The following is a 27,807-nucleotide window of genomic DNA, read 5'->3' on the forward strand; positions in this document are numbered from 1 at the left end:
TGCTCTGCAGGTTGTATTATTTTTAATGCATTTTGAGGGGTTTGTCCCAATACTGCAAAACTAGGCTCAGAGGCATACATGCTGTTTGGCAAGACCACAATCAGTAATAGAGAAGGAAACTATATCAAAGAACAGAACTCTGTTGGATGGCACTGTTCTGCAAAACCTGCCACTGTACTAGGTAAACAGCACACAAAGTCAACCTCCAACTGGGAAAAGGAAGCGAGAGGCTAGGAGGAATACCAGCTGAGTATGTCAATCATTTTTACCAGAAGCCACTTCACCTTCTTAGATTAACAAGAAATAAAAAAGCTGAAACAAACCATGAGGAAACAGTTCGACCTCCAGAGTAATATCCACAGCTTTACAAAAAGAAATCTGCTTATCAAATTGATTCCCATTTCCATGGATCGCTTCAAAGGCTCAGCCTCACTGTTCTAATCCTGATTAAAATGAATAATTTCAGTGCAAAATAATTAGCCTGCGTTGTTTCACAAATGAGACCAATTCCTGTTCACTTTTATAAAAACGTCCTGCCACAGCTGTGCTATTCTTTGAACTTTTGCTTCATACAAATACTCAGGAAGTGTCAGGACTGGGTTTGAGAAAGCTGAGGTATATATCTCTCATTATGCACCAGCCTGATGTGAAGGTTACATTCAAAGTGTTTTTTATGGAAGCGTTTTCTATCTGTAGTCAATTAATGTGATATAGTTCTTTCATTCTTTCATCTCATGGCAAAAGTTTCCCTCTAGACTTCAGTGCCCGACTGACCTACAAGGGTGAAGCCACAACAAAAAAGAATTATGATACTGTCTCAGACACCATTTTTCACAAAGAGGAAAGTGGTCTGGTGGATGAAACTGGGAAGCACGGTAATGAAAATGAAGTTGTAAATTGACAGAATCTGGGTGTCTTACAGTAATTGGGAGGGGAGAGTGATAAATGGAAATTCACTAATATACATTTATTTACTCTTATTTGCATTTTCTACTTTTATCACCCATTCACCAAGTTCAGAGATCCTTCTGGAGTTTTGTTTTGATTTTCACCACCACTAATACACTAATGACAGTGTAGGCAACCAGATCTAAATGTTTAAACAAATTAAATTTTATACATATAATACAAGACATATACAGTAAACATAGTATTTAAAAAAAAACATCATAAGTACAAATGGGTACTTACTGCAGTTTGGGGTATCGGGCCCACAGGTGCTATGCAGTCACCCTGGATTTTGTGTCCCGCCTCCTCCTGAAGCACTGCCACAGGATTTCCTGCCCTGCCTTCTTCTCTGAGTAGGTGCCCACGGGAGGAGGCGTGGTGTGGAATTCAGGGCACCTACATGCCTGTGGGCCATATCTGCTGAACAATACTGAACCACCAAACTAATACCAATCTCTAATCACAAATGTGAAAGATCTGGCACTAATCTGCGAGGTCATGGGTGACAAACCTTAGGTACCCCAGATGTTTTGGACTTATTTCTTTTTGGTTGGCAACAGTGACCCGAGACTCCGGGTTTGTCGTCCAAGATATCAAGAGTTCTAAAAGTTTGCCACTCCTGTTCCATGCATTCTCTGTCTACCTTAAGAAACATACTGTATTTGCCGGCGTACAAGACAACTTTTTGGCCCTGAAAAACATGCTTCCAAATGGGGGGGTCGTCTTGTACGCCGGGTGCATGTCTAGCAAACCCTCCTTCTCTCCCAGTGAAGTTACTTACCTGGTAGTAAGACCCAGTAGTGCCCCGCTCCTAGCCTGGGAACAGCCTGACTCTAGCGCTGAACAGCTGACTGTCAAAACAGCAGAGAGGCGGCAGCCATTTTGAGATGCGACCACATGGCTGCTGCCTCTCCAAAATGGCTGCCGCCTCTCTAAAATGGCAGCCACCTCTCTAAAATGACTGCCGCCTCCAAAAAGGAACCAAAAGGGTCAAAAGGAACTCTCCCCATGATGCAGCCAAAGCAGAATCACGCATGCGGAAGAGGGGGTAGTCTTATACAGCAAGTATATAACAAACTCTACATTCTGAGTGGGAATGTTGGTGGGCCGTCTTATACTCCCAGTCGCCTTATACACCGGCAAATACGGTACTTGCAATCTTATATCTGTATAGTATATCAGTTACAGGATTAAACCACCTCTATGCTAGTCTCACTGGAAAGCAATGCCAGTTCTTTTTTGTCTTGAGTTGGTAGAATCAGCTGTTCAGCTGCCACCCAATCAATAAACATCTCAGTATAACAGTCTTCCTCTCCTACTGACACACAACAAATCAACTAGGCAACAAATGGCTAAAGACTGCCAGCACAGGTGGCATGGCTTGCAAAACAAAATGCAGGCTCTTGAAAATCAAAGACCTCCGAAGTGAAATCACCTGGTGGACTAAAAACAAAATTAAAGTGCTATCCTAATAGTATCGCTTTTGGGGGTTTAAAAATATTCAACAATATAGTTGGACCACAGTTGCAGGAAGATGTTCCAGATGGAGAGGAAAAAAGTCTGTTTACACCAAGACACATTGGCTCACTAATAGGAGCACCCAAAATGTATCACCTTGTGGCAAGAAACAGTAATTGTAGGCAGCCGTCAGCTTATCTACTAACACACCCACAGCCAGTGACAGTTCCTTTTGTTGGCAAAGAGAGACCTGTTACATCACACCTGAGAGGCTCTACTAATTAAATGCCCAGCACATCTGCAGAAGCTCACTAATGGCTGCTTCTAGCTACCTGTCACTCGCTGCTGCACTTTTATAATCAAAGAATTCTGCTTCATCTTATATCTGCCTTTATAGTTAACAACGGAAATGCCCGAGTTTGGGGGAAGGGCAATTTGAGATACAGATTTGTCCAGTTTATAATGATCAGCCATATCCAAAATCAAGTACCATCCCTTCTGCAAAGATCTTCTGCAGCTCAAACCATACACTGCACTGAACATCCTTCTTCCAATTAATTTGACCAGAAGTGACTATTACAGCAGCAGTGAGAGAAGAAACTGCTGCAAAAGGACTTTAAGAGCTTGTCTTCTTTTTCCTTCATATCCTGAATATTAGCATCCTAAACATCATGGACATTGGAAGATAAAATTTCTTATATCTAAAAACCTGCATCTTCTGAGGTGCCTTGGATGCCAATATTACACACATAAAGGAAAAAGGAGGAAGACCTCTAAAGGCCTACAGATAGTGTGCTGCAGCTGCCATCAAGTGAGGAAAAATATCAGTTTAGGTGCAATTTGGGATTCATGCACAGCAACAAGTGGAATCCATGTTCTCTACATGAGCAGCAGAAGTGATTTCAGAATCAGAACTGAGATTAGAAAAGCTCATTTTTCTGATCATCAAATCAGAACTAGCTTGATTTGCCCAAACCAAATCAAATTTCTCACTGTGTACTTCTGAGTTCTATTCCCATAAATAGAACCAGCATGTTGGTAGTAGAACTGAGTTGTATATAATGGCAGTATTAGTTTCTTAAAGGGCAACCTTCCTAGTAGGCTGGAAAGGTGATAGTGTTAGAAACATTGAGGAAAGTTTACAAGAGTTAACATAATAATAATAACAACAAGAAGAACAACAATAACAACCTTTGAACTGCAGAGCTGGAAGGGACTCCATGGTCATCAAATCCAGCCCCTCTCAAGGAGGTACAGTATGGAACTGAACTCCCAACTTCTAGCTCCGCAACCAGAGACCACATCATACAATCAAAATTCCTGACCCACAGAGTGGTTCATCCCCTTTCCCCCACAAATGAAACTGAATGGTCCAAATACAGTGATGCTTTAAGCATCAAAATTGTTCCAGATCACTGAAACAAGAGCACAACATTTGAAAGGATGAAGAAGCAAACCAGGAAAATTCAAGGTTAAAACAAATGTATGGGCTATAGATGAAACCTGGGTCAGAAAGCAAAATAAAAAAAAACTTCTGAATAATTTCCTGCTAAGAGCATCTTAACACCCTTTTATGTGGATGCTGGGAGAGTAACGGATCTGAATGGAAAACAAGGGTTGTGTGCGGGGATATCATTTCACTGGAGGAAATTTATCCCTGAGTTTGCAGAACAGAGTTGAAAGGTCTCCTACTCCTTAGACACAGAGCCTGTCCACTTTGGTATATACATAGATATGGTCTATGGATCATTGAGGGCACTGTTCGGATTTTTTAAAAAGACCATGTCCACTTGTATTTCTGCTTAGAACGGTCCACCCTTCACCTTTAAGAATTATCTTGTACCTTTCTGTCCCAGTAGAAGGGCATGCATTCTTCCTGGTGTGCTCTGTTTAACCCAGAGACAGCACCCTTCAGCGGTCTCAATATTATGGCTGCAGACTCCAAGTGAAAGTGGGGGGAGAAAAAGAGAAGGGAAACAGGAGGCGGGAAGGGAGAAAAGGAAATGTCAGGGACAGAGGGAGAGAGGAACCACATATAAACTACTTTTGTTTTCCCTGACCTTTCACAGAAGATCAGGGAAAAGTGCTTGATTGTAGCTGATTGGTCTACAGGTGGTAATCGCTTCCCCCACCTCAAGAGACCCTTTGTAGCCCAATCCACCTCACACCCCAAATGGTCAGTCTGGAAAGGTTCACAGATCATGGAGAAATCAACTAGGAATACGGTTGACCCTTAACAGGATGTGTCCTATCTGTTTAGGAAAATTTAGGAAAGCTGTTAAAGTGGAATCCGTCATCACCCGTGTTTTCTTCTTTAGATGTATGGTTTGTAATAATACACAGATTTTATGTGGATAGTTTTGGCTGTTTCTTTTTAGAAGCCACCTTGAGAAAATGACAAACTCATCAGAAGAACCCTCTCATAATTACTTAACAAACTCTCTCTCAAAATGCTTAATGAAATACTTACCTGAAGTCAGCTCACCAGAAGATTATTAGCAATCTTGTATGGTAATTCAAAGATGGAATCTTTTCCACAAAGCAGTTTTAATAAAGGCAGTGCTTTTTAAAATTTAAGTGCCTACCTACATTGTAATCACACTTAGTTAATGTCACTAACAGCCCACACGCCAGAGATGCAGATGACTTGCATTTTCATTAATTGCCATAAAATCAATCCCTCAAATAATTAATCACAGAAGATAGAGAAACAAGCTTAGAAATGTAATCCAAGGACCGTCCAAGAGATCCAAGATAACACACCATCTCCATCAGTTGTGTCCAAAGGTTTTGATTTCAACGTGAAAATTTTCCGCAGTTTACAGTTAGCTGAAACAATGATGCCATCCAAGGATTGGAAAACAGCTCCTTTGAATATCTCACTGGTGAATGCCACTAAGTCAATGCACAGATTACACCACTAGGAAAAGAGAAAAACAGGTTTTACTGACATCTCTGAATAAGTTCCTAAATCAGCAAAAGCATTAGTAAATATACTGCCTATAAAAATATGAGCATGTATGCACATATGTCTGTCTCCAGCACAGTTCCATTACCGTGAAAGCAAAAGGCTTGAATCGTGGCAGGGGTGTATTTGGAATTATTTCGTTTTTAAAATATATATTTTAGATAAGGTAAAGATAAAGCTTCCCCTTCACATTTAGTCCAGTCGTGTCCAACTCTAGGGGGCGGTGCTCATCCCCGATCCCCAAGCCATATAGCCAGCATTTGTCTGTAGACAGTTTCCGTGGTCACGTGGCCAGCGCGACTAGACACGGAACGCTGTTACCTTCCCACTGTGGTGGTACCTATTTATCTACTCGAAATTTTTACATTCTTTCAAACTGCTAGGTTGGCAAGAGCTGGGACAAGCAACGGAAGCTCATTCTGTTGCGAGGATTCAATCTTATGCCTGCAGGTCTTCTGACCTTGCAGCACAGAGGCTTCTGTGGTTTAACCCGCAGTGAATTAAAGTCTATGAAAAGCCTGCAGGACCACTTTTTGACAGCAGGTGGCAGCTATCTCCAACCTTCCTTAGAGATGAAACAGAGTGATTGAGTTCTGGTTCTTGATAAACGAGGGGTTAGAGTGAGTAGAGGAAAAGGGCGGCAGAGAGAGGAAGGACAGAAACAGAGGCTTATAAAAATGTAAAGGAGGGAGTGGAAGAAAGAAAAGAAGGAATAAAAAAATCAAGATAGGGAAAGAAGGGATTTCTTTCCTTGCAAAGCTAGATACCTCTGCTAATTTCATATAATTAAAGTCCCATCCTTAAGCATATAAAAGCATATCAAGATGTTGCTAGGCATGTGAAATCCTAATTCCATTCTGAGAATACTCGACTTCTAGGAAACTTCTTGTCCTGACATGATTTGCCTTCTTGCTTATAATTTCACTGAGGATGGGAGAAAGTGATAAATCTAAATGTTACCAATGAGGCTCTAGCGCCTTGCATAAAAAAGAAACAATTCATTAACCGAATAAGAATAACTGGCAACCACTAATTTTTTAAAAAAGAAGCCTGTCCATAATTAGACCATCCTATTAAACTTATTGGTTCCATGGTATACAACATGTGGCAGTCAATAATTATTCATGGAGTCATACTACAGGTTTCACTGGCCATATACTCCTGAAAATTTGGTCAACTCCACCACAGAAAATGCAGAATGGGAGTATTTCAATGCTGCTAGGGAAGCTGATTCATGTAATTCTGGGTACTGTGCACTAAATAGCTGGATATGCAGACTGGCCTACTTATTCACGTGAGTACAAAGAGATCTCACAGTTACAGTGGAAGAAAAAGCGACATCACTTGCACTATGGAAAGCTGCACTTCTTATCCTGGGAACCCATGCTTATTTCTGCTTCTTTCAGGGCTGAGATGGCCAAATCTGAGCAACTCGGACACTTCACTTGGGACCTATTTGTGAGCTGCAATCTTCCATGATACTGAGTGTATTGACAGATAGAACACAGAGATGAAATAGCTGCAGAATTTAACTTGCTGCATTCAAAACACAGAAGCAGCTTTCCCATCTATGCAGACAGACTATGGGGCTGCACATCAGAACTATTCTTCTGTGCTATCACAATAAATAGCAGAGGTAATGCAGAGCAGCAGAACAGTGGTGCCCCACTTCACAACGACCCCACATGACGCTGAAATCGCTTGACGACGATGTTTTTGTAATTGCTACTGCTATTGCAAAACAATGATTCAATGGGGAAAATCCGCTTTACGACGATCGGTTCCCTGCTTCGTGAACCGATTTTTCGCTTCATGATGATCTTTACAGCTGATCATCGGGTGTTCAAAATTGTGTCCCGTTGTTTTCCGGACCTATTTCTGGAAGACAGCGATCGAAAATGGCTTCCCCTGTGGAGGATCTTCGCTGGACAATGAGGTATTTCACCCATTGCATTAACCGGTTTTTAATGCATTTCAATGGGTTTTTTTACTTTCGCTTGACGACGATTTCGCTTAACAGCTATTTTAATGGAATGGATTATCATCGTCAAGCGGGACACCACTGTACATGGAAAATCAAGTGGTGCCTCCCTGCCCCCTGAATGGTATGCCTTATTCCAAAAGAATGATATAGCATAATTACTTCATTTTCTATTTCCTGTTGGGATACTTAAGATTAAAATATGAAATAACTTACCAATGTTATCCACAAACAAAGTGTGGATGACAAACTTTCTCAGCATTTGCAGGAAGTACCCAATAACTGTACCATTCTTGGCAGGTGCCCAACAATTGTTGACTGTCTTCCTATAATTTGTTTGTTGATATGAATATCACAATAGTGCTGTTGTTATGCACACAAGTAACCTCTCTGTGGAAGGAGGTAATGTTGGTGAATAACAGAATTTGCACCATGGATATTCTATAGATATGATCTATGATTTGCTTTCATCCAATGGAGGGAAATGTAAGTTTTAGCATTACTAAGCATATCACAAAATCCTCTTAAATCTTAGTAGATTAATGGCTAAATATTAGACAACAGTGTAACGTGAAAAATGTGAATGCAATACTAGGCTATATGAACAGAAGTATAGTGTCTAGATGAAGTAAGAATCCGCATGTAGTAACTGCGGAACATGGTAGAGTTTACAGACGTATATAGTTCATCTGCTTAATGATAATCCCACAAAAAACTTCAGTGCAGAGGTTTTTGCATGCATGAGCATGAACACACATCCTTGTACAATTAAATCCAAGTCACCACTCTGTAATGAACTGGAAGTTAACTTCCTATATTTGAAGAAATAGATTGGGGATGATAAGCTTTAACAGGTTCTTACAGACATGTAAGTGCTGCAGTGTAAAAGAAAGAAGGATTTTAAATTGTTTTTTAAGCAAAAGAATAAAGATACCCACAATTTTGCGCTTGATCATAAAGAGAGGAATTTTTGCATGCAGAGGGGTTACAGACAATTCCTTATGGATTGTTGATAAATACAATCTTCTTTTGATGTTTCCTAAATCAGTTATCCTGTAAAAGAGTTGGGGTGGGGGGGGGAAGAGAACAGAGACAGATCTCCATCAGTTCAATAATCCACTATCTCTGAGCAACCACAGGAAATCTATCATTCATATGCAGAACCTTTGTATCAAGGACAGGAAAGGGAGAATTTAAGTATTACCTCTTTTACACAATAAGTAATGAGATTTCTCTCTCTGATTCAAAGTTAGTGGCTACAAGCAAGAATATATAAAATCACTTTACATGCTAATTTTATTTCAATGCTCTGCACTCTTCACTGGATTTCCTTAGCACTTCAACCTATGAAAGAATTCAATTTGTATGAACTGAGAAGTCACTAGCCTTTAATAATCATGCTTCTTTCAGGCCCTTAAGCTTGTGTTATCTTGAGACATGCTGTCACCCCACTTAAAAGGAAATCATTATAGGCTTTCTTTTTCTAAATATCCACCTGCCATTTCATACAGGCTCTTTGTTCACTTAAAGATAGATACAAAATGCAGCACGTCAGTTTCACTTCCTCAGCAGATAGCTCTAAACCTGAATTAATCACACACAAGTTTATTGCTAGGTATGCAGGATGTTCCTCCAATGACACTCATGACACAATCTGAACACCTGAACCCATTTTTACAACTACAAACTTCTGCTCAAATTAGTTTTGTCCCATATTCCCTCTTGAGCCCTCTAGGCAGTGAGTGCTTTCATTGAATCCAAAAACCACTGTGTACAAGAGAATTTCAGTAGGTTTGTTGGAACCCCACAGTTTGCAGAAGCACTATTTTTTTAAAGAGAAAAATAACCCTAAAAAAGAGGGCATCCTCAGAACAGCCAAACAAGACTGAGCATGCTCAGAAACCACATGATACTGACTTTGTTGAAGTCCAGAGGATAGCGGAAAACACAAGAGGAAATAAAATGGAAGAGAAGAGCCAGAATTCGTATCAGCAGCACTACATGTTGCAACATTTTGCTACAGACTCCCTTTGTTTCATTACATGTGACAGAAGATCTAACAAGAGACCTGACCTGTAAGCAAAAGAGCATGTCAGCAGAGCTCCTCCCAGTGAAATAAAGCTACCAGAAGGAGGAACAGGAATTATTATTTGGGAACAACATAATTCTATGCTGATTTGTACTTCCTCTGTCTCCCAATATACTAGTGGGTGTGACGACCAAATCTCTCTAAGGAGCATATGGCGTTCAGGCAGGGAGTTCCGCAGGCCACAAATCTACCACTTTACGCTGGGGCAAGTCCTCAACCTCCAGCAGAGCATAACATTTGCTCCTTGAACAAGCCTGTCCTTTAAAGAACACTTTACTCAGCACTTTGTAAGTATTGCACCATGGGCTTTGTGATTCCTTAGAACTCACAACAGCTCAGTTAAATAGGACTTCTCTATGGTAGCTAGTCAATGGCCTTTACCACTCCTCTGGATTTAGCCAAACCCTCCTGATCCAAGAGACCAGTTCTCAATAAGGATTTTTATCATTATTGTTTATTAAGAAAATATAGTTTCATAGAAACAGTTTGTTTTTGCACAAGCATTAGCATAAAAACATGTTCAAAGGATTACCATAGATAAATACAATAACTAATTCCCATTAAAATAATAAACACTAAAAACTGGGCTACGGTGGGCTAGCCCCACCTCCTTCTTCTCTTACCTACATATTTTCCCTTCAAACTATATAACACAAACCATCAAGAACTTCTCTCAGGCAAAAGTTCTCTTCCACACAATGGTCTCTCTCCAACATAACCCATCTTCCATTTTTTCTACATTCCTTGGACCTCCTTCTTTATGACTATAAACCAATTGACTCAAAGAGGCAGAACTGCTCACTCCACCCCCAATTCTCATGAAGATGCATGTGGGTTATCTCCATTCCAATTAGAAAATAATTTGTTGGGTCTTGGCCCTGGGGCTCTTTGTCCTTGCATCCTTATCAGGTTTCACACCATACCAGCCTGGCTGTAAATTAAGAAAAACAGCCTCTCTGCCTTTCTCACATTCCCATGTCTTCAACTCCTTTCACTTTTAAAACCTAAAAGATTCTGTTTTCTTTCACTGACTACAAGTCCCCCTCTCCTTCAATCTCAGGACAGTGGCTAATTCATTTCTGTTCATTTCCAAGAGCTCCTCCCATGATGTTTTGTTGTGGGTTTTGTTGTAGTAAAATCACATCTGCATGCTTGCCGTGTGTACAAGAAATCTGACACAACATAACCACTGCAGGGCCAATGGTTGTTTGCACCTAATTTCTAAGAAAGGTAATTTAGGCCTTGAGTCTTTGAAATCAATGACCAACTTGGTGCATCCAATAAAAATGAATAGGTACTAAACTGTTTTTAAAGTACACTGGTGCCTTGAGTTGCGAATTTAATTTGTTCCAGATGATGGTTGTACCTCAAGTTGGTCGTAACTCAAGCATGATGATGGTTGTACCTCAAGTTGGTCGTAACACCATTTCCCATAGGAATACATGGAAAAGTGATTATTTATTTATTTAACATATATGCCACCCACTCTACCCAAAGGTCTCTAAGCGGCTTACAACAATTAATCTGTTCTGGCTGGTTTTTGGTTGTATCTCAAGGCGCTGGTTAATCCGTCCACTAGGGAGAGACTTTTTTTTAACCTAAGATGACCTCTAAGGTTAGAAAAAGGGCAGGAAAGAAGGGAGGGAGAGAACAATGAGGGAAAGGGGCCTTTTTTCCGGTTGTATCTCAAAGCGCCGGTTGCAAGTCAAAGCAAAATGTTGCGATCAGAGCTGGATGTAACTCAAATTGGTTGCAAGTCAAGACGTTTGTAAGTCGAGGCATCACTGTAATGGAAAGGCAAAAAAAAATCTGTGAAGGCCAGTTAATAATAACATTCCTTCAGGTTAGTCCCTTGTCATGCTAAGTCTCTGAATCACATCATTATCTCTGGTCTGGAGAGGTTAATTTAAATTATGTGATTTCCCAAAACTGGTGTGTGGGCATGCAAGCATGTCCATGTATCAATATATATCAATATCACTGAATTTGTATGCAGCAAAAATTTTTTCTTAAGGACCAGTCATTTGTTAAAAGAAAGAGAACTGGTTCGTGAACAAAAGAAAGAAGATAATCATGTGACATGCCAAGAGAACCTAATAAGCATCTGGGGCTTCTGAGAACTGAGATTTTTTTAGTCCATCCCTAATCAAAAATTCACCTCCATGCTGGCACTGAAATCCCTCTCTGTAATACTGTTTTTTTAAACTGTAGAGTATATTGCTATACAGGGTACAATCAAGCTTCTAGTTTTGCAGTAAATATAACAGCACCTGCTCAAATGGTGTATGAATTTAATGGCATCTGGGCTTTCTCACAATCATTCCAAAACAGGCTTTGCCCATTGTTTAAATTAAACTGTCTTTTAAGAGATGCCTGGATTTATAAGATGGGTATAAATTAAACCTTGGCTAAATAACTGAACCCATTATGTTTTTAAGTTTTTTAAAACTTAATCAATCATAACATGCATCAGGAGGACAACTTCCATGTTCCAGAGATAATACATATCTGACAAAGATAAATTTCTGAAAACACAAAAATATATAGGTCTGATCATTATGAAACATTTTAAAAGCTCTACAGAAGTTAAAATATTTTTATTATGTAGATGGTTCAGTCTTCATATCCAAGGGGTTATACATGTGATAGGAAAATAATGAGACCACACTGAGAAAGAATGAGGTAGTCAACAGGAAAAATCAACCTCATTTATAATAATATCTCGCTGATCAGCAGGTGCATAACTCTTCCAGCTATGGTCATTAGCCATATTCATTTCACACTTAATGTCTACATTTGAAAAACATTTTAAAGTAAAATTACTTTTCAGTTCAATTTTCAGTTCAATTTTCAATTCTATTCTACAGCTTCAAATTTGATTGTCTATTTTCCTCATGATAGCAAATGCAGCAAGAACAAGAGTTTAAATGGTAACAACTTACAAAGAGTACAGATACAGTCACTGACTCAGATTTCCTATTCAGTTTGTTCTTCTATACACAACAATTTGTGGCAGTTTGTTAATGTTCACTTCAACACTTAAAATGAGCTCCAAGTAAAAAAAAAAGCAACAGCATTAGGCTGTGGATTATTAGTTTATCGGGCTTACTGGTCCTTACAAACTGTTTCCCTCTGTTATAAATATACTCACAATGTACAGTGACCAGAATGAAAAAGATGATCACCTTTGGTAATGCTGCTGAATACTGACACAGGGAATCAAAAACCCGTCGAAATACATTTTCACATTCTGGTAACCAGAGAGAGAGTGTGAAGATCAACAAAAGGCAGAAAAAGAAAAGACTTGCATACTAATTGCAGCACTAAAAATCCACATGTTCAATTGATCTATGTACCAAAAGCTATGACTGGATTTAAAGAATTCTAAATGCAAATGAAACATCTAGCAGCCTAGCATCATCTGACAAATGCTTCTACAGTATTTAAGAAGTCTTGAGGGGAAAATATACATTACACAGTAGGCAGGTTCTAAGATCTCTCAGGTTTGTATAAGAGGAACATCTTTAGAAATCGTTTCTTAGTTCATGTGCAATGCAAAATGCAGAAAACATCCTGTTACAGAAAAGCTCAGCTGCTATGGCTTTACATAGGTTTGTAGATTTATCTTCTGTTTTTGCTGCTTCAAATGTAGCATCTTAGCTAACCTATCCAACTTGTTACAAGAGCAGGAAGTCTGTCCAGAAACATGACAATGCTGGATACTAACATGGGGCAAATCACCTTACTAACAAGGGTGTTAAGAATTTAACCATTCTTAATAAGTTAGTAAGAATTTAAGAATTTAAACAACAAAGTTCCCAAACGAAACTTGGTAACTTGAAATAAATGTTTTCTTAACAATCAACTCACCTTCTCAACCAAACAACCCGTAAGAGTAGCTGTATACTGTACTGGTAAATCTAAAACATGGTCCAGTCAAGAAACATCCTCATTAACATGATAAACTGAAGGTTTGAGTACTGCCATTATCCTTTCATTCCAGCTATCTCTTCCTGAACTGCCTGTTTCTCCGAAGCATGGCTTTTACAATGATTCATCAATTAGCCTTAAATTTCATCTTAATTCCATCACGTAAATTGTTTGAATTAAGGTTTAATTCGATCAAGTGACCTCTGCTGGAGTTCTCTTTCAACTCTGGGAGGCTGAAGTCTTTTTCTACTTCACCCTAGCAACTGCCAACTTTCCATTCTATGTTTTGAAGTCCACAATTACCATTAGTAACTGAGCAATCAAAAAGTCATCCTTTTTCATTTTGAGACATAGTACAGACATATTCACAGTCACATACGTAGCTCCAAGACCAGATCCAGGTTTTCTCACTTCTCAAATCTATTTCATATACTCCTTTCCAATACAGTGGTGCCTCGCTTAGCGATGTTAATCTGTGCTGAAAAATCGCTGCTAAGCGATAGCATCACTAAGCAAAATAAAAAAGCCCACAGAAACGCATTAAAACACGTTTAATGCGTTCCTATGGGCTTAAAACTCACTGCTGACCGAAGATCCTCCATAGCGCCGCCATTTTCAGTGCCTCTAAAGCGAGGAATCCGTGCCTGAAAACAGCGGGCAGCCATTTTGTTTACCTGGTGGCCATTTTGAAACCGCCGATCAGCTGTGGGAAAATGGGGGCTTTGCGATGATCGCTTCCCTGCGATCATCGCAAAGTGAAAATACCCCATAGGGGCCATCGCAAAGCAATCAGTTTTGCGATCGCAAAAAATGCATCACAAAGTGATTACATCACTATACGGAGCAATCACAATGCGATGCACCACTGTATTTCCCTTTTTCTCTTCCGGTCCTTGGTCTGATCTCCCAGAGTCAAAGATATGCCCTCTTCCCCTTTTCTTGGAGTTACCTTGCTCTCTTATTTAATTAGACCCAAGCTGGGTAATTGTGGCCCACTATCTCAAACTGGACTGCAACTACCACAGACCCTTGCCAACAGAGCCAAAGATAAAGGATTATGAGAACTGCAGTACATACAGAAGGACAAAGCTGAACAACCTGATATAAACAGACTGTTGCTCTTGCATAAGCAAACACACTTTCAACACCTGCACAATAGACAGCAGCCCATGTCACGCCAATGTAGGAAAGGTCCTCCTGTTTATGCTTGCCCACTTAAAATCCCTTGGAACTGTCTCTACATCACATTTTCTTGTGTGTTTTTCCCAACTCTCCAGATTCACTTTACTTTGTAATAAAGCAAAAATCTTAACATAAACAGCGAAAACATACCAGCTCCTGAAGAAAATAAAAGAAAAGCACCTAAAGAGGACAAATTATTTCAGAATTACTCACTTAGGTATTAGATTCTAGATGTACAAATTGGGCTTTTGGCTGCATAATCCTAAAACCCATATTACTTTTTAAAACTAACATCTGCTCTCCATATTGCATGTATATAAAGAAATATCCATTAAGGTTAAACTTAAGGATTTACTTAATATACCTCATTTGGTTCAAGTATGAAGGTAGGGCAAGTGATTCAGTTCAATCAATTTAAATCAAGTAACCAGTTAGCATTATTATGGTCAGATCAAGTGAGGTTATACCATGTTTTTTCTAGTTTGGTAAAACTAATTTCATGGCAATCCAGGATTCATTAAAATATAGATCTGTATATCCACCGCAATTATCCTTTAACCATCATCATCTTGGAACTGCAGAAATGGAAGGGACCCTATGGATCAACGAGTCCAGCCCCTGTCAAGGAAGTGAACTCCCTACCTCTGGCTTTGCAGCTAGATTCCTAAGCCACTGAGTTATCCAACAGTTCTCCATTACGGAATAACATTTTGAAAAATGAAAAAAAAATCTAGCATTTGACAATTACAAATTGGTTTTTGAGACTGTTTGCCCACACAGCATCCCTTTGACAGCCCACCTGCTCTCCATCAGAGAAATAGCAAAGTACCTTTTAAAACACAACAGACACACACGTGAGCAAGACAATCTAGATATTACAAAATTAAGGCTATATGTATCAGTTTGGACTCAAAGGCAGCATTTATAGAGAGCTGCATATGCTCAATGACCATTCTTTTCAGTTCTAAGAACCCATGTATGCTTCATGTGTTAAAAATGTGTTTGTATACCATTTCCACATATAGAAATCGTACAGCCCTTGGACACTGTGCACCCCTCTGCCACCCCCTCCTGCAGTCCTGGGATCCATGGCAATAACTCCATGGGCGCCAGCTCAGCTTCTTGGCTCAGAACAGCTTTTATCAGTGGTACAGAATCACTTCCTTTTGCCTTTTCCTCCAGTCTGATAGGGCTGGATTATAGTCTCAAAACCCTTGGGTGCCACTTGCCAACTTGAGGATCCAGCTAACTTCACTGGAGTTCCCTGGAATCCAGGGTTCTGGAAAGCAGGAAAGAGAGCTTAGGTCCAAGAACCAGCCCTTTTAAGGAAGGCTTCTATAAATGAAAATAAGTAATCCTCTTCTGCAGCCTATATCTACCCCTCCCCTCCTTTGGCATGCCTGTTACTTTCCTCTTCAGGGCTTCAGTGGCGTCCAGGCTAACGTAGCCTTGCCCAAGCACATGGTTGGAGCCTCTGGTATCCGACCCCTGTCACAAGCAAGCAAACCAGGCAAGTGGGAGACAGCTTCTGGCATTCTCTTTTCTGCTGCATCCTCCCTCATGTACTCTTCTTCAGAAATAGGTGACAACAATCTGCTGCATTGGCCTGATCCTGAGAAAACTTCCCTTCTTCCAGCTACATATGCGCTGAGGCTGGACGGCTTGCTAGGGGTGCACACCTGCACCTCCTCACAGATACATATAGCTCCACAGGCCTGTTGGAATCACATTTGTTTATATTACATGACAATTGTTTAAAGTCCACAGGAAGGTCCAGAGGACTCCATAACAGGATGGGTGGGGTACTGAGCATTACAAAACTTTGTTCTCAAATTTAAATGCAGGTCATCCTAATACCTATTTTTCTCAGTTCAAACTATTTATTAAATTCAATTTTTTAAAAAAATATGATTCGTTTCACCAATTTTAGAAATCCATGTTTTGTGTGTTAGGAACATGTAATTCTGCAAAATAGCTTTTAAATTGTTTGGTATAGACATGGTCCTACAATGAGTACAAATGTGTACAACGTTCAACTAATGAACTTCTTCCAGAAGGGGGTTATTTGTAACCAAGAATGTCACTATTTATACTTCTAATTAATTCTGCTGGCTTCTCTGTTTTAACTTATTGGCAGCTATCTATTTCATTTTTTTTCCTATAAGGTTACTGGCTGCATAAGGACAATCTGTATTTTCAAGCCGGTAAGACATAGATTGGCGTGAAGTTTAATTGGTAGTTACACTAGCCCATGCTAGTTCAAGCAATCAGCTATTCCACTCCACTGCTTGTGCTACAGAGTTCAAGAAGACATATTAAATGTACTCTCCTGAAGCTGTTAATTTAGCAATATAGAGTTTTGAAAAAATTACAGCATTGTTGGTCCTTAATGTAAGAGGAAATGTAAAACAACAGGAATAGAAACACAATCTCCATTACCTGTTTTTTCCCAGAAAGTAAGCCTGGGAGGCAGTACGCTCCCTCTAATATGAACAACAAATGGCTGCTTAGCAAGAAACATGGAGTAAATCAAGCACTGATAAACAGTGTAATTTTTTAAAAAAAAATTATCCAGCTGGCACCATCGGGATTGTTGTAATTTTTATCTATGTTTGTCTATTATTTTTTGGTTGGGGTGAGGTAGTTATCCCCTTTACTGGTTGTAAACCACTTCCACTGATGGGTGGTATAAAATGGTAATAAAAATACAAACAAACAAACAGTACATTATTGTGACCGGAACCTCCATGCTATTAGTTTGACTGTTCTGAGATCTGGAGGCTGGATTGTTCTGTTTTCCATTGTTATCAGGTCTGATCAGGAAGTGAGTTGCAAAAATTCCTGATGGGATAGGAGGGTGAATGGAGTAAGCCAAGGCTGGCATGACTACCAGAGACTCACAAGAATCCAATATTAATATCCTCTTTTCAGTTTTACTAAGACCTTCAAAAATAGAGGGAAGGATGGGAAGAAATTAAAAAAGCAACCGAAATTAAAAAAGCAACCAAGTCAAAAGGGTGAAGAAATGCACATCCTAGAGAGATTTTGCTTGGGCAAGAGCAGAAGCAGAAAAAAGTGCACTAAGCATTCCTGAAAAAATGCAAGGAGACTGACCTTTGAGTTTACTAGCCTCAGGTATACCTGTCACTCAGGAGACATCATCAATCTTCTGCTCTATATATGGGGTTGTGTACTGCCTACATTCAGTACCTACACTGTACAGACCCTTCTGAGTAGGCACCAGACCCATAGATCCAGTGCCAGGCAAGCCAATGGGGAAGTATCATCTGACATGTTCTGAATGACTCAGATGTGGATAAGCTGTTCAAAAACCTTTACGGCTTTCATCACAGCTAGATATTCCAGATGTTTATACAAAGTTGAGATTCTGAGATTGACCAGAGTCCATGAATTTGATATTGGTGGAGGCAACTGCTGCAAGAACGATGGAAGGTTTTTTTTTCTGTTTTTGTTTTTTTGGAATGAGAGGCATTCTCACTCATAGACTGGATACCAAAGTCCACAAAATTCTGCTGGGTGAATACCCATCAGTTCTCCAGTAAGTCATTAAGTGCTCAGAAGAACTAGAGTTTCAGGAAACAGGCTGAGTGCAGCACTGTCATACTTGAGGCCATAATACAGTGGTGCCTCACTTAACGATTTTAATTGGTTCCAAAAAAATCATCGCTGTGGGAAAACATCACTAAGCAAAACGCGGTTTCCCATAGAAATGCATTGAAAACAGGATAATCCGTTCCAATGGGAACAGATTGCCGTCCTTAACTGAAAATCGCCATAGGAAATATCGCTAAGTGAAACACGGTTCCCCAAATGAAATGCATTGAAACCTATTCAATGCATCTCAATGGGGGGAAAAATTACAACAAATTTAAAAAGAGTCGTAACAAAGTCAAATTAGTTTAACAAAGTGTTTATTAAGTGCACTTATGATTTCAAGCATTCTAAACATTTTAAAAACATTTTTAAACATATAAAAAACAGCCAACATGAGGCTGTCAAAACCATCGTTAAGCGAAACAGGGGGACCCAAACTGTCATCGCTATGCGAAGCATGGTCCCAAACATCGCTATGCGAAAATCGCCCATAGGGAACATCATTAAATGGAGCGCAAGATCGCTCCGAAAAAGTGATCGCTAAGCGAATTCGTTGTTAAACGAAGCACTCATTAAGCGAGGCACCACTGTACTTAGGAAAACCTGTCAATTTTGTGTTGGCACAACTCATAAAATTAACATAAAATGCACATGATCTCTTACTCTTCCTGTGGCAATGCCTGGATTTAACCAATTTGAGTTTGAAGTATCACTTATCATCAAACATTTTTAGAAATAAAATTACATATTACATATATAAATAGCTCTTCTATGTAACAATAATTGCTACATCATGCATTCCTTTTGCAGTGCAACAAGTTACCTTACAGTTCTTTGCAATATTGAAGGCCTGAGTGGTATTGTGACACTGGCTGGGATTCGATGCTGTCTTCTTTTGTACCAGGCCACCATGTCCTGGCAGCCAGTCTGTACCACAGTGCTTCTTCCTACCTTGCAGTTCCCCCAACATCTTCCACTCAACACATACAGCACTATTTCCTCTCTCTCCCTTCAACTGCCAGGACCTTTTAGTCCTCCCTCCATTCTTTACAGTCCTTCTTCCCAATGTTCTGATTTCTACAGAAACAGTTGCAAAGGCCATCTTGCTCAAACTGAAAATGAAACAAAATGTACAATACAACCACAGTTCAGCTGCAAAAAATGTACACACCAAATACAATGGAGATATAGCCGTGCCCCACTGGACAATTACCTCGCTCTATGACGAATCCGCATTACGTTGATGTTTTTGTGATCGCAAAAGCGATCGCAAAATAATGGTTTAAATGGGGGAATTTCACTTAGCAATGATCGGTTCCCTGCTTCGGGCACCTATTTTTCGCTTTACGATGATCAGCAAACAGCTGATTGTCGGGTTTCAAAATGGCTAATGGCTTGCAAAATGGCCCCCCGTTGTTTTGTAGGATGGATTCCTCGCTTTACAGGCACCGAAAAGGGCCACCGTATGGAGGATTTTCGCTGGACAGTGAGTTTTTCAGCCCATTGGAATGCATTGAACGGGTTTTCAATGCATTTCAATGGGATTTTTTTTCGTTTCGTTTGACGATGTTTTCGCTCTACAGCGATTTCGCTGGAATGAATTAATATCATCAAGCGAGGCACCACTGTAGTCTGTAACTATCCATCAAAATATTTTTCATGTAAAACTCAAAACATTAAAGTTGGAGCCATATCACAACTTTTCAAAATAGCATTATCTTTCAAACTGACACTTGTCATTTGTTAATTAAAATTTGGAAGAGTCCTCAAAGGTCTTACGAAGTTGCTTTCCTGCAGGCTATCAGTTGGAAGTCCCTGATTACTTGTATGACCAGCTCTGGTCACTGCAGTCCCACCAACCCACAGAACAATTTACAGATGAAAATTGAAGTATTGGACAAGTAAAGATCTAGTCCCTTTGTTTTCCCCCATTTCAATCACGTGAACCATACTATATTGCATAAATAATGGAAATACTGTTTTATAAAAAAAAATATCCTTGGCCTTCACAAAAAGGGGGAAAATGAATATGGTAAAAAAGCAAGAAAATATAAGTTGAAAATATCTGAATATTGATAGAAAAAAATGCTTTGGTATCAAAGAGCTGCTCCATGACACAAAGACAAACATGTGCCTCTTGGAGCACAACAGTTGAATTTATAATTAGTTTGTTATACAAAGACTTCCAGAAACTGAGTAGGCTGGGGCTGTGGATTACTGTTCTAAGCATGCAATCACAATTTTCACCCTTTCCAAATGGCAATTGCTTTGCGTAATTATATGTCCAAACTGAGTTCACGCATTTACAAATATAATGTACTATGATTTCTTTCTAAAACCTTCTTTTTTGCAGATCTTCACGTCTCACCCCTACACACCAAAGCACTGACAAACAGTCTTGATTGCAGTTTTGTTTTCATGTCACTTTGGTGCTAAAATGACAGAGCTGAAAACAACAGAAATAAAAAGCCACCAATGAGGCAACCAATAATTGCAAATACTGTCTCACCAGTGGTTTGCCACAGTTTCCTTTCATAAACCCTTAACTCCTTCTTCCTTTGTTCTTGAGATGACTCCATGAAGCTATTCTCACTTCAGCTTAATGTTGTCTGCTTTATCTTGATTTTAAGATTTCTTAAACAGGAAGACTGTCCATCCTATCTCTGGAAAAGTGCTTCTCCTACTGCTAATGTTAAACAAAGTAGAAATCAGCATTAGCAATTAGCCCTCCTTATTAGTAAAGGAAGATGCACAAAGTCATGTAATAATCAACCTAAGTGTTCTGCACGTCTGGTCACATGTGTCTGACTAGATAAACAAGATGTGCATTGGCATCACATCAATTAGCCACAATTGGCCATGGCAAAATATATCTAAATTACATGAACAACAGAACTAGAATTTATAATCTCATTTCATAATGAGTTCTTTCAGCTATAATAAATTTTACATTAAAACTATCATAGTATAGGGCCTTTTAAAAAGTGTTTTTAACAATAAGCATTTTAAACTCCCAATATGTATCAACTCTGGAGTCTCCATATTTAAAATTATTAAATGGATACAAACCTCATCTGAAAGTATCAAGATGTAGCTTGTTATTAAGGCCATTTCCAACATTCCTATATAGACAGTTTAACTCCCAAATATTTTTCCTCTGTCAGGTTTGATCTTGTTGGAAGACTTTTTCAATGGAATTTGTTTTGACAAAGGTCATTTAATCATTAGTGAAGCAAGAATGGAAAACTGAATTGCGAATCAATTCTAGTCTCAACCCCAAAAAGACATGTTTGGAAGGAAATACCTTCAAACAAGATTTGTTAACTTTGTTTATGTGTGAGTTTTCAAATTATTACAGCAGTCTTGCCCGGGGGAACATACCAGAGAAAATTTCACTTCTAATTTTCTTTACTTGGAAGATGAAAAGGATTAACACTGAGTGGAGAGACCGAAATACGGATTAAGTCTAGATGAAAAGTATTCAAAAGACATACAAGGCACATAGTCTGATTCTTTTGTAAAGGCCTCAAGTGACAATTCTTTCTTTTTTGCTCAAAAGCAATACTGCAATACTATTTTCTGTACAGTGGAAAAAGAGGACACTTTTCAATTTCTCTTTCTCTTGTTTCCTTTTAAATATATGTTCCTTCTTCATCCTTCTCAAAAATTTAACTGTGTCACCCATAATACTTTACCATGGCAACTAGTGGAAATCGTTACCTTTCACCACTACTAATAAAAGAAGTTTCTTCCAAGAGGCTATTAAGGAGTTTCTTTTAATGTTTTCAAGTAACCTGCTTTTTCCTCCTCTAGAGGTTAGGAAATCCTTTACAACAGGTGTGGCTTACAAAGAGACATGATTTGTCAGTTCAAATGTCTGAATATGATAAAGATGCTTTGGATCTAATTCAGTTATATATATATATATAAATCAGCATTAGCCACACACACACACACACACACACACACACACACATATACATATTTCACAGGAGTAATGTATTCTGTGGATATAGAACGTTATATCGAGTACTTGAAAAGGCTTTTGGTCATACACAATAAAGCTATGTTGTTATTGTATCAAGTACTATCCTTTGCTGCACTTAAAGGTGCAATCAGACCGACTTTATCTCACCTTTTGGACTGCTTTGCGAACAGGGTACTCCCTTCCACTTTAAGGCAATCACATGACATACAGGCAATGGTTGATCAGTCTGACCTTTATACATGCTTATTCGCATAAGGAAGAATCTCTCTCTTTTCTTTACAACCCAGTCTTGTTTCACATTGGTGAAAGTCAATGAAATGACATGCCACATCATTAACAGAAAAAAAAAATTCAGCTTTTTCCCGCTTCCAACAGAGGGGAAGAAAGGAAAGTATGTGTGGGCATGCATGGAGGTTAAGAGGAGGAACAGGCCTAAACAGATTGCTCTGAGGGGTGGTGTGGCTTCCTGATCTAAACTTAACCAAACATTGTGTGTGGATTAAAAGATCCATACACAAAGGTCTCAGATAACATCTTACACATGACCTGGTCTAGCCAATCAAACACAAGATATTCTCATACTAAATCTCATAGCACACTTTAGTATGACCTTCTTTATTTATTTATTTATTTGTTTGTTTGTTTGTTTGTTTATTTATTTATTTTCTATACCACCCATCTGGCAACCCAGGCCACTTTGGGTGGTTTATATAATACCATAAAACAAAGTATAAAGACAAACAATACAAAAGTGGACAATGAAATAATGTAATACAATATCGACACATGAAAAGAATATAAATAGAAGATTAAAATAAAATAATAGCGTAACCCAATCTGGGACAACTATCTAGCCACACTCTCTATTATTTTAGAAGGATTAGTTTGTAATGAACATTTGCTGTCATACAGAGATGTGGCTTTATGTTATTCTCTCATTCCACAACTCCAAGGATCTTCCAGCATCATTCTCACATTAAACATTGTAAAAAAATCTCAGGGTCACAGCACCCCAGCACCCCAAGGGCCATTTAGAAGAGTTAGGCTGCATAATCTTTCTGAAAACCAAAAAAAAAAAAACATTGAATTTAATAGTGGATATTGTTTCATAGTCCTGGAGCAATTTCTGAGGAAGCCCTGATTCTCGCAGCAGATATATTTTCCTCAACACAGCTTTAGGATACAGACCATAGATCACACAGCATAACATAAACAGAGCTAGGTATGTATCAGAAGAGGTTCTCTTGGACTACTAGTCTGTTTAAAAAAAGCTAAGTATTAACACTTGAATTGGGCCTGACATATTACTGGTAGGCAGTGCCATTGTAGCACTGGCTACCAGACACAATTTTTTCCACCTTTCTAGCATCTATTAAACAGGAGCATCATTCTGCAGTATGTTAAGTAACTGTACCTTCAGAATAATATGTAAAGGTACTTCCATGTCTAACACATTTCAGAGTCAATATTAATCTTTACAAAATTGGATTAGCACAATGAGTTCCCTTTTCTAGTGAAAGAAAATGCAAGATTCAGCCAAAAATTTTAACTACTGCTCAACTAGCAGGAGCTCATTCCAGCAGGTGGACTTAATGTGCTACAATATCATATCTCAGCTGCAAATTTCAAGTAAAACTATGGCTGGGCCTTTCAAACAAAACTATCAGGACCACCACTGGAAGGGCTCTGTTCTTCCCTACAAATGTCTTGATCTCCTTCAGCAATACTCTGAGAAAGTCCATATGTACTGAACTCAGCTGGCATGGAATGCGAGCAAATGTGCACGCCCGCACACACAATCTATTGTGCATGTTTAGTAGAAATAAAACTGGCACAGACTCCCATTTCTTACTTATGTTTGGGAGAGCTCTTTATCGGCTTCCAGGTTAAACCCAGACAAGGTAAAATCACTTAGTCGTACCACAGGGCCACTAGAATTAAAAGAATATAATTATTCATCTTTTATCAACTGCTCATAAAAGTATAATACATAATACGTAAAATGTAATACATAATGAAGACAGTCTGAAATGGGTGCAAATGACAAAAATGAATTTCCAGGGAAAGGCTACTAAATTCACTCCAAATAAGAGAAAAAGGACATTCTTTAAAAAGTACATTCTCATGTGAAAAAAAAACATTTTTTTCAGCAAGGTGTGTACCAGAGCTGCTAATTCTATAACAAATTGCATCGCATATGCTAAGGAATACAACTTACATGCATTCATTTGGAATCTTCCCTTCACATGCAGCAGCGCTATACTAGTACTTTTTTTAAAAGGATAAATTATTGTGGATGTCTGAAAATGGCAGGATTCACTCTTTTTCTTTCTTTCTTTTTTCTTTCTTTCTTTCTTTTTTTTGAATAAGTGTTTTAAAGTATTTCTTAAACACACACATATACAGTTCCAGGCACATGAGCTGAAAATTTTTACATTTCAATATGACTTTCTTGGAGTGAGAAGGAGTGAGAGAGATAAAACTCCGCTTCCACTACTGTTCCACTGAAAAGGTTGGGGGAAAAAAGCTGACAACAATAATGTATGTGTTTGCTCATAGAAGGGCTGCACACAAATGGAAAAAGACAGATTGTCTGATTCATTCCTGTTTTCCCTTCTCCTGTAAGAGCTATCACGGAAAGACTGCCTACATAAGAGAAATGAACAAAGGTTTGTCCATCACAAACTACATTGTTTGTAGTTTAATGTACAATCAATAATCATGTGTTGAGTCAGTTGTGACTTATGGTAACCCTTTTCAAGCTTTTCTAGGTAGGGATTGCTTAGAAGTGGTTTACCATTCCTTCTCTTGGAGGCATCCTGGTGCTGTGCAGCTTGCCCAAAGCCACACAGGCTGGCTCTTCTAGGATGCACAATGAGGAAGTGAATTCACAGCCTCTAACTCTGCAGCCAGACATTTAAGTCACGGAGCTATCCAGCCAGCATTTTCATGTAAATTGATTCTCAATACTACGGTATGATATAATTGTTTACTTTACACTTTACCCCAAAAAGTATAAACAAATCCTATTAATTATCAAATCACAGCTCCCTCCAACCTTTAACAGTCTGTTTAAATAAAAACTATTTAAATGATTTGAGAACTGTTGTGCAGACCAGCACGCTAGCAGCATTCTCAAGGCCCAGCAGATGGCAGTTCAGGTGGAGATTAACAGCTCAGACTAATGGCATCACGTTTTAAATAGAGAGCTCACTTGCTCATTCTGAAAAGATTTTTTTGCCTCAGTACATAGATTCTGGTAGTAACATAAATGACCTCAGAGCTAAACCTCAAATTAAATTGAATCCAATTATAAAATTAAACACTTTCAGATAGACTACACGTAATACTGCTTAGGCATGCCCTAAGATTAAAAGCCCTGCAAACAGCCATTTGTTAGACTATTTAGTTCTATTAACTAACCTCAAGGAAATGGAAAAAGAAACACATGCATTTAATTGTAACATTTTTGTGCCACTTTTCTTCCAACACATTCCAGGATGGTGAACAGAAATACAAACAATAAAACAAGTGTATTCGCGAACGCTTTCACGGCCGGGATCTGATGGTAGTTGTGGGTTTTTTGGGCTCTTTGGCCATGTTCTGAAGGTTGTTCTTCCTAAGGTTTCGCCAGTCTCTGTGGCCGGCATCTTCAGAGGACAGCAACCTGTGCTCTGGTGTAGTTGGCTGTCCTCTGAAGATGCCAGCTACAGAGACTGGCAAAACGTTAGGAAGAACCTTCAGAACACGGCCAAAGAGCCCGAAAAACCCACAACAACCAATAAAACAAGTATTTCATAAAAGACTAAAATGTATCAAAACCATATCATTAACAATCAGAGAGCAGATAAACATATCGCAATGTACATGCTAATTTTCAGGTTAAAATGACAAAGGAAAAAAAAGCCTTGTGTTACAAAAATGTTGTAATACTGTATACTATTTAGGAATGGCATTCCATAACTCAGGACCCAACACAAAGAAACAGAGCAAACAAAAACAAACAAAACAAACTCTCACTTTTTGTTATACTTCTATTACCTAAGGCACTCAAAGGCGACCTTCAGCAAAGGATCTCAAAACAGATGCAGACCATTTTGTGCTCCAGTTTTTCCTGGATGCATACGGCAGCTACTGTGATCGGACCCAAGCTCACGATAAGGAAGAGACTGAGAAACCCAATTTTTAAATGATACATTTGGTACTCTGCTCCTAGGGAGAATGTTGCTGCATTATCCACCTGATTTTCTCACTCCTGGCTATCCTGAATGGCATTGTCCCACGGGTAGTACTTAGCTCATACAGATATCTTTTTACTTGTTTTTCACAACCTGTTTTAAAAGTGAGCAATAAGACAGCATGGGTATAATATGGACCATGATTCATCTCATGCTACCTATTTAAAGAGAAATAGGATGTAACTGAAAAGATTTGGCATAAGTTGAAAGCACACAGCAAAATTAACGTCAATGATCTAGTAAAACCAGACATCACAGAAAGGCTACATAACTTGATAGAACTTTATAGAGGCAGAAACTTTTACTCAGTGTTGAATCACAATCAACATAGAAAAATTGAATTTAAATTTCAGTTGTGTACAACATTTTTTATACTTAGATGATTACACTGTTTTTTTAATGGCTCCTTCATTTTCTATGTAAAAACACTACCCAATGACATTAGCTCTTTCTGAGATGTGCTACATAGCAGGAGTGAAAACCCACAAGAATTATGACTTTGGAACTATAATTCAAATTTCAAATTTAGGAAAGAACCCTCTAATCCAAGGGAAGGGCTGCAATCAAAACTGCTGCATTTCAATGTCTACTAAGCAGGTCAGGTAAGAAAGCCTAAAAAGCCTTATATGAAGTTAAGGTCACCTATTTATCTGCTTGTAAGCCATTATATTCTACAAGTAGGCAAATAACACAACACATGGTAGCTTCATGGCAGAAACAATGGAAATTTAAAGCAAAAACGTCCTACATGATTAGAGAAAGAAAAGCCAGAATGATTAGAAATTGTGGCCCATGGTGAACATCATTCTGATTTGAAGTTTTTTATCAGCATGTTATCAACCAACCTATATTATCAGATGACTGAATTCAAAGGTAATATAACAGCAGACATGAATGGGCCCCTTTAATCCATCTTCAAAGCAACAGAAACTATAGTATTTACATGCATGCAGTGGGTCTGCCTTTGAAGACGGTCCGGCGACTGCAGCTGGTCCCGAATTGAGCTGCACGGCTGATGAGTGGTGGGGCCGCTAGAGAACACATCAAGCTGATTCTGTGTAAGTTACATTAGCTACCAGTTGCTGCCCGAGCCCAATTCAAAGTGCTTGTTTTGACGTATAAAGCCCTAAACAGCTTGGGCCCTGGATACCTGAAGGACTGCCTCCTTCCATATGAACCTACCCGGCAGTTACGATCTAACCAGGGGACCCTTTTGAAAGAGTCGTCCCTTAAGGAGGTAAGAGGGACGGCTTGTAGACAAAGGGCCTTTTTGGCAGCTGCCCCCAGACTATGGAATGCCCTCCCAACTGAGATTCATCTGGTGCCGACGCTGATGACATTTCGGCACCGGGTCAAAAACTTCCTGTTTCAGAAGGCTTTTAACTGAAATAATATCAGCTGTGGGTCTGA

General features: G+C 39.0%; 1 protein-coding gene and 1 long non-coding RNA gene across 10 annotated transcripts in view; both read right to left on the reverse strand.

Moving 5' to 3' along the window:
• CFAP20DC (CFAP20 domain containing) overlaps window positions 1-27,807 on the reverse strand; it is a 255,404-nt gene that overhangs the window by 157,573 nt on the left and 70,024 nt on the right. For all 9 annotated transcript variants that reach the window (XR_013542793.1, XR_013542794.1, XM_078388811.1 and 6 more), the window contains 2 exons: window positions 8,294-8,408; window positions 5,170-5,326 (listed from right to left, as the gene is read on the reverse strand). Coding sequence is in view for 7 of the 9 variants with exons in the window: in XM_078388811.1 (XP_078244937.1) it covers window positions 5,170-5,326; window positions 8,294-8,408 (272 nt within the window). In the remaining 2 variants the exon portion in view is untranslated. The remainder of the gene's footprint in view (window positions 1-5,169; window positions 5,327-8,293; window positions 8,409-27,807) is intronic.
• Window positions 8,846-27,215, reverse strand: LOC140704329 (uncharacterized). Its single transcript, XR_012083457.2, has 2 exons — window positions 20,681-27,215; window positions 8,846-19,283 (listed from the first exon to the last, which is right to left on the reverse strand). It is a non-coding gene; the product is annotated as an uncharacterized LOC140704329 (long non-coding RNA).

Source organism: Pogona vitticeps, chromosome 2 (genome assembly GCF_051106095.1).
Source record: "Pogona vitticeps strain Pit_001003342236 chromosome 2, PviZW2.1, whole genome shotgun sequence".
In the NCBI taxonomy this organism is placed as follows: domain Eukaryota; kingdom Metazoa; phylum Chordata; class Lepidosauria; order Squamata; family Agamidae; genus Pogona; species Pogona vitticeps.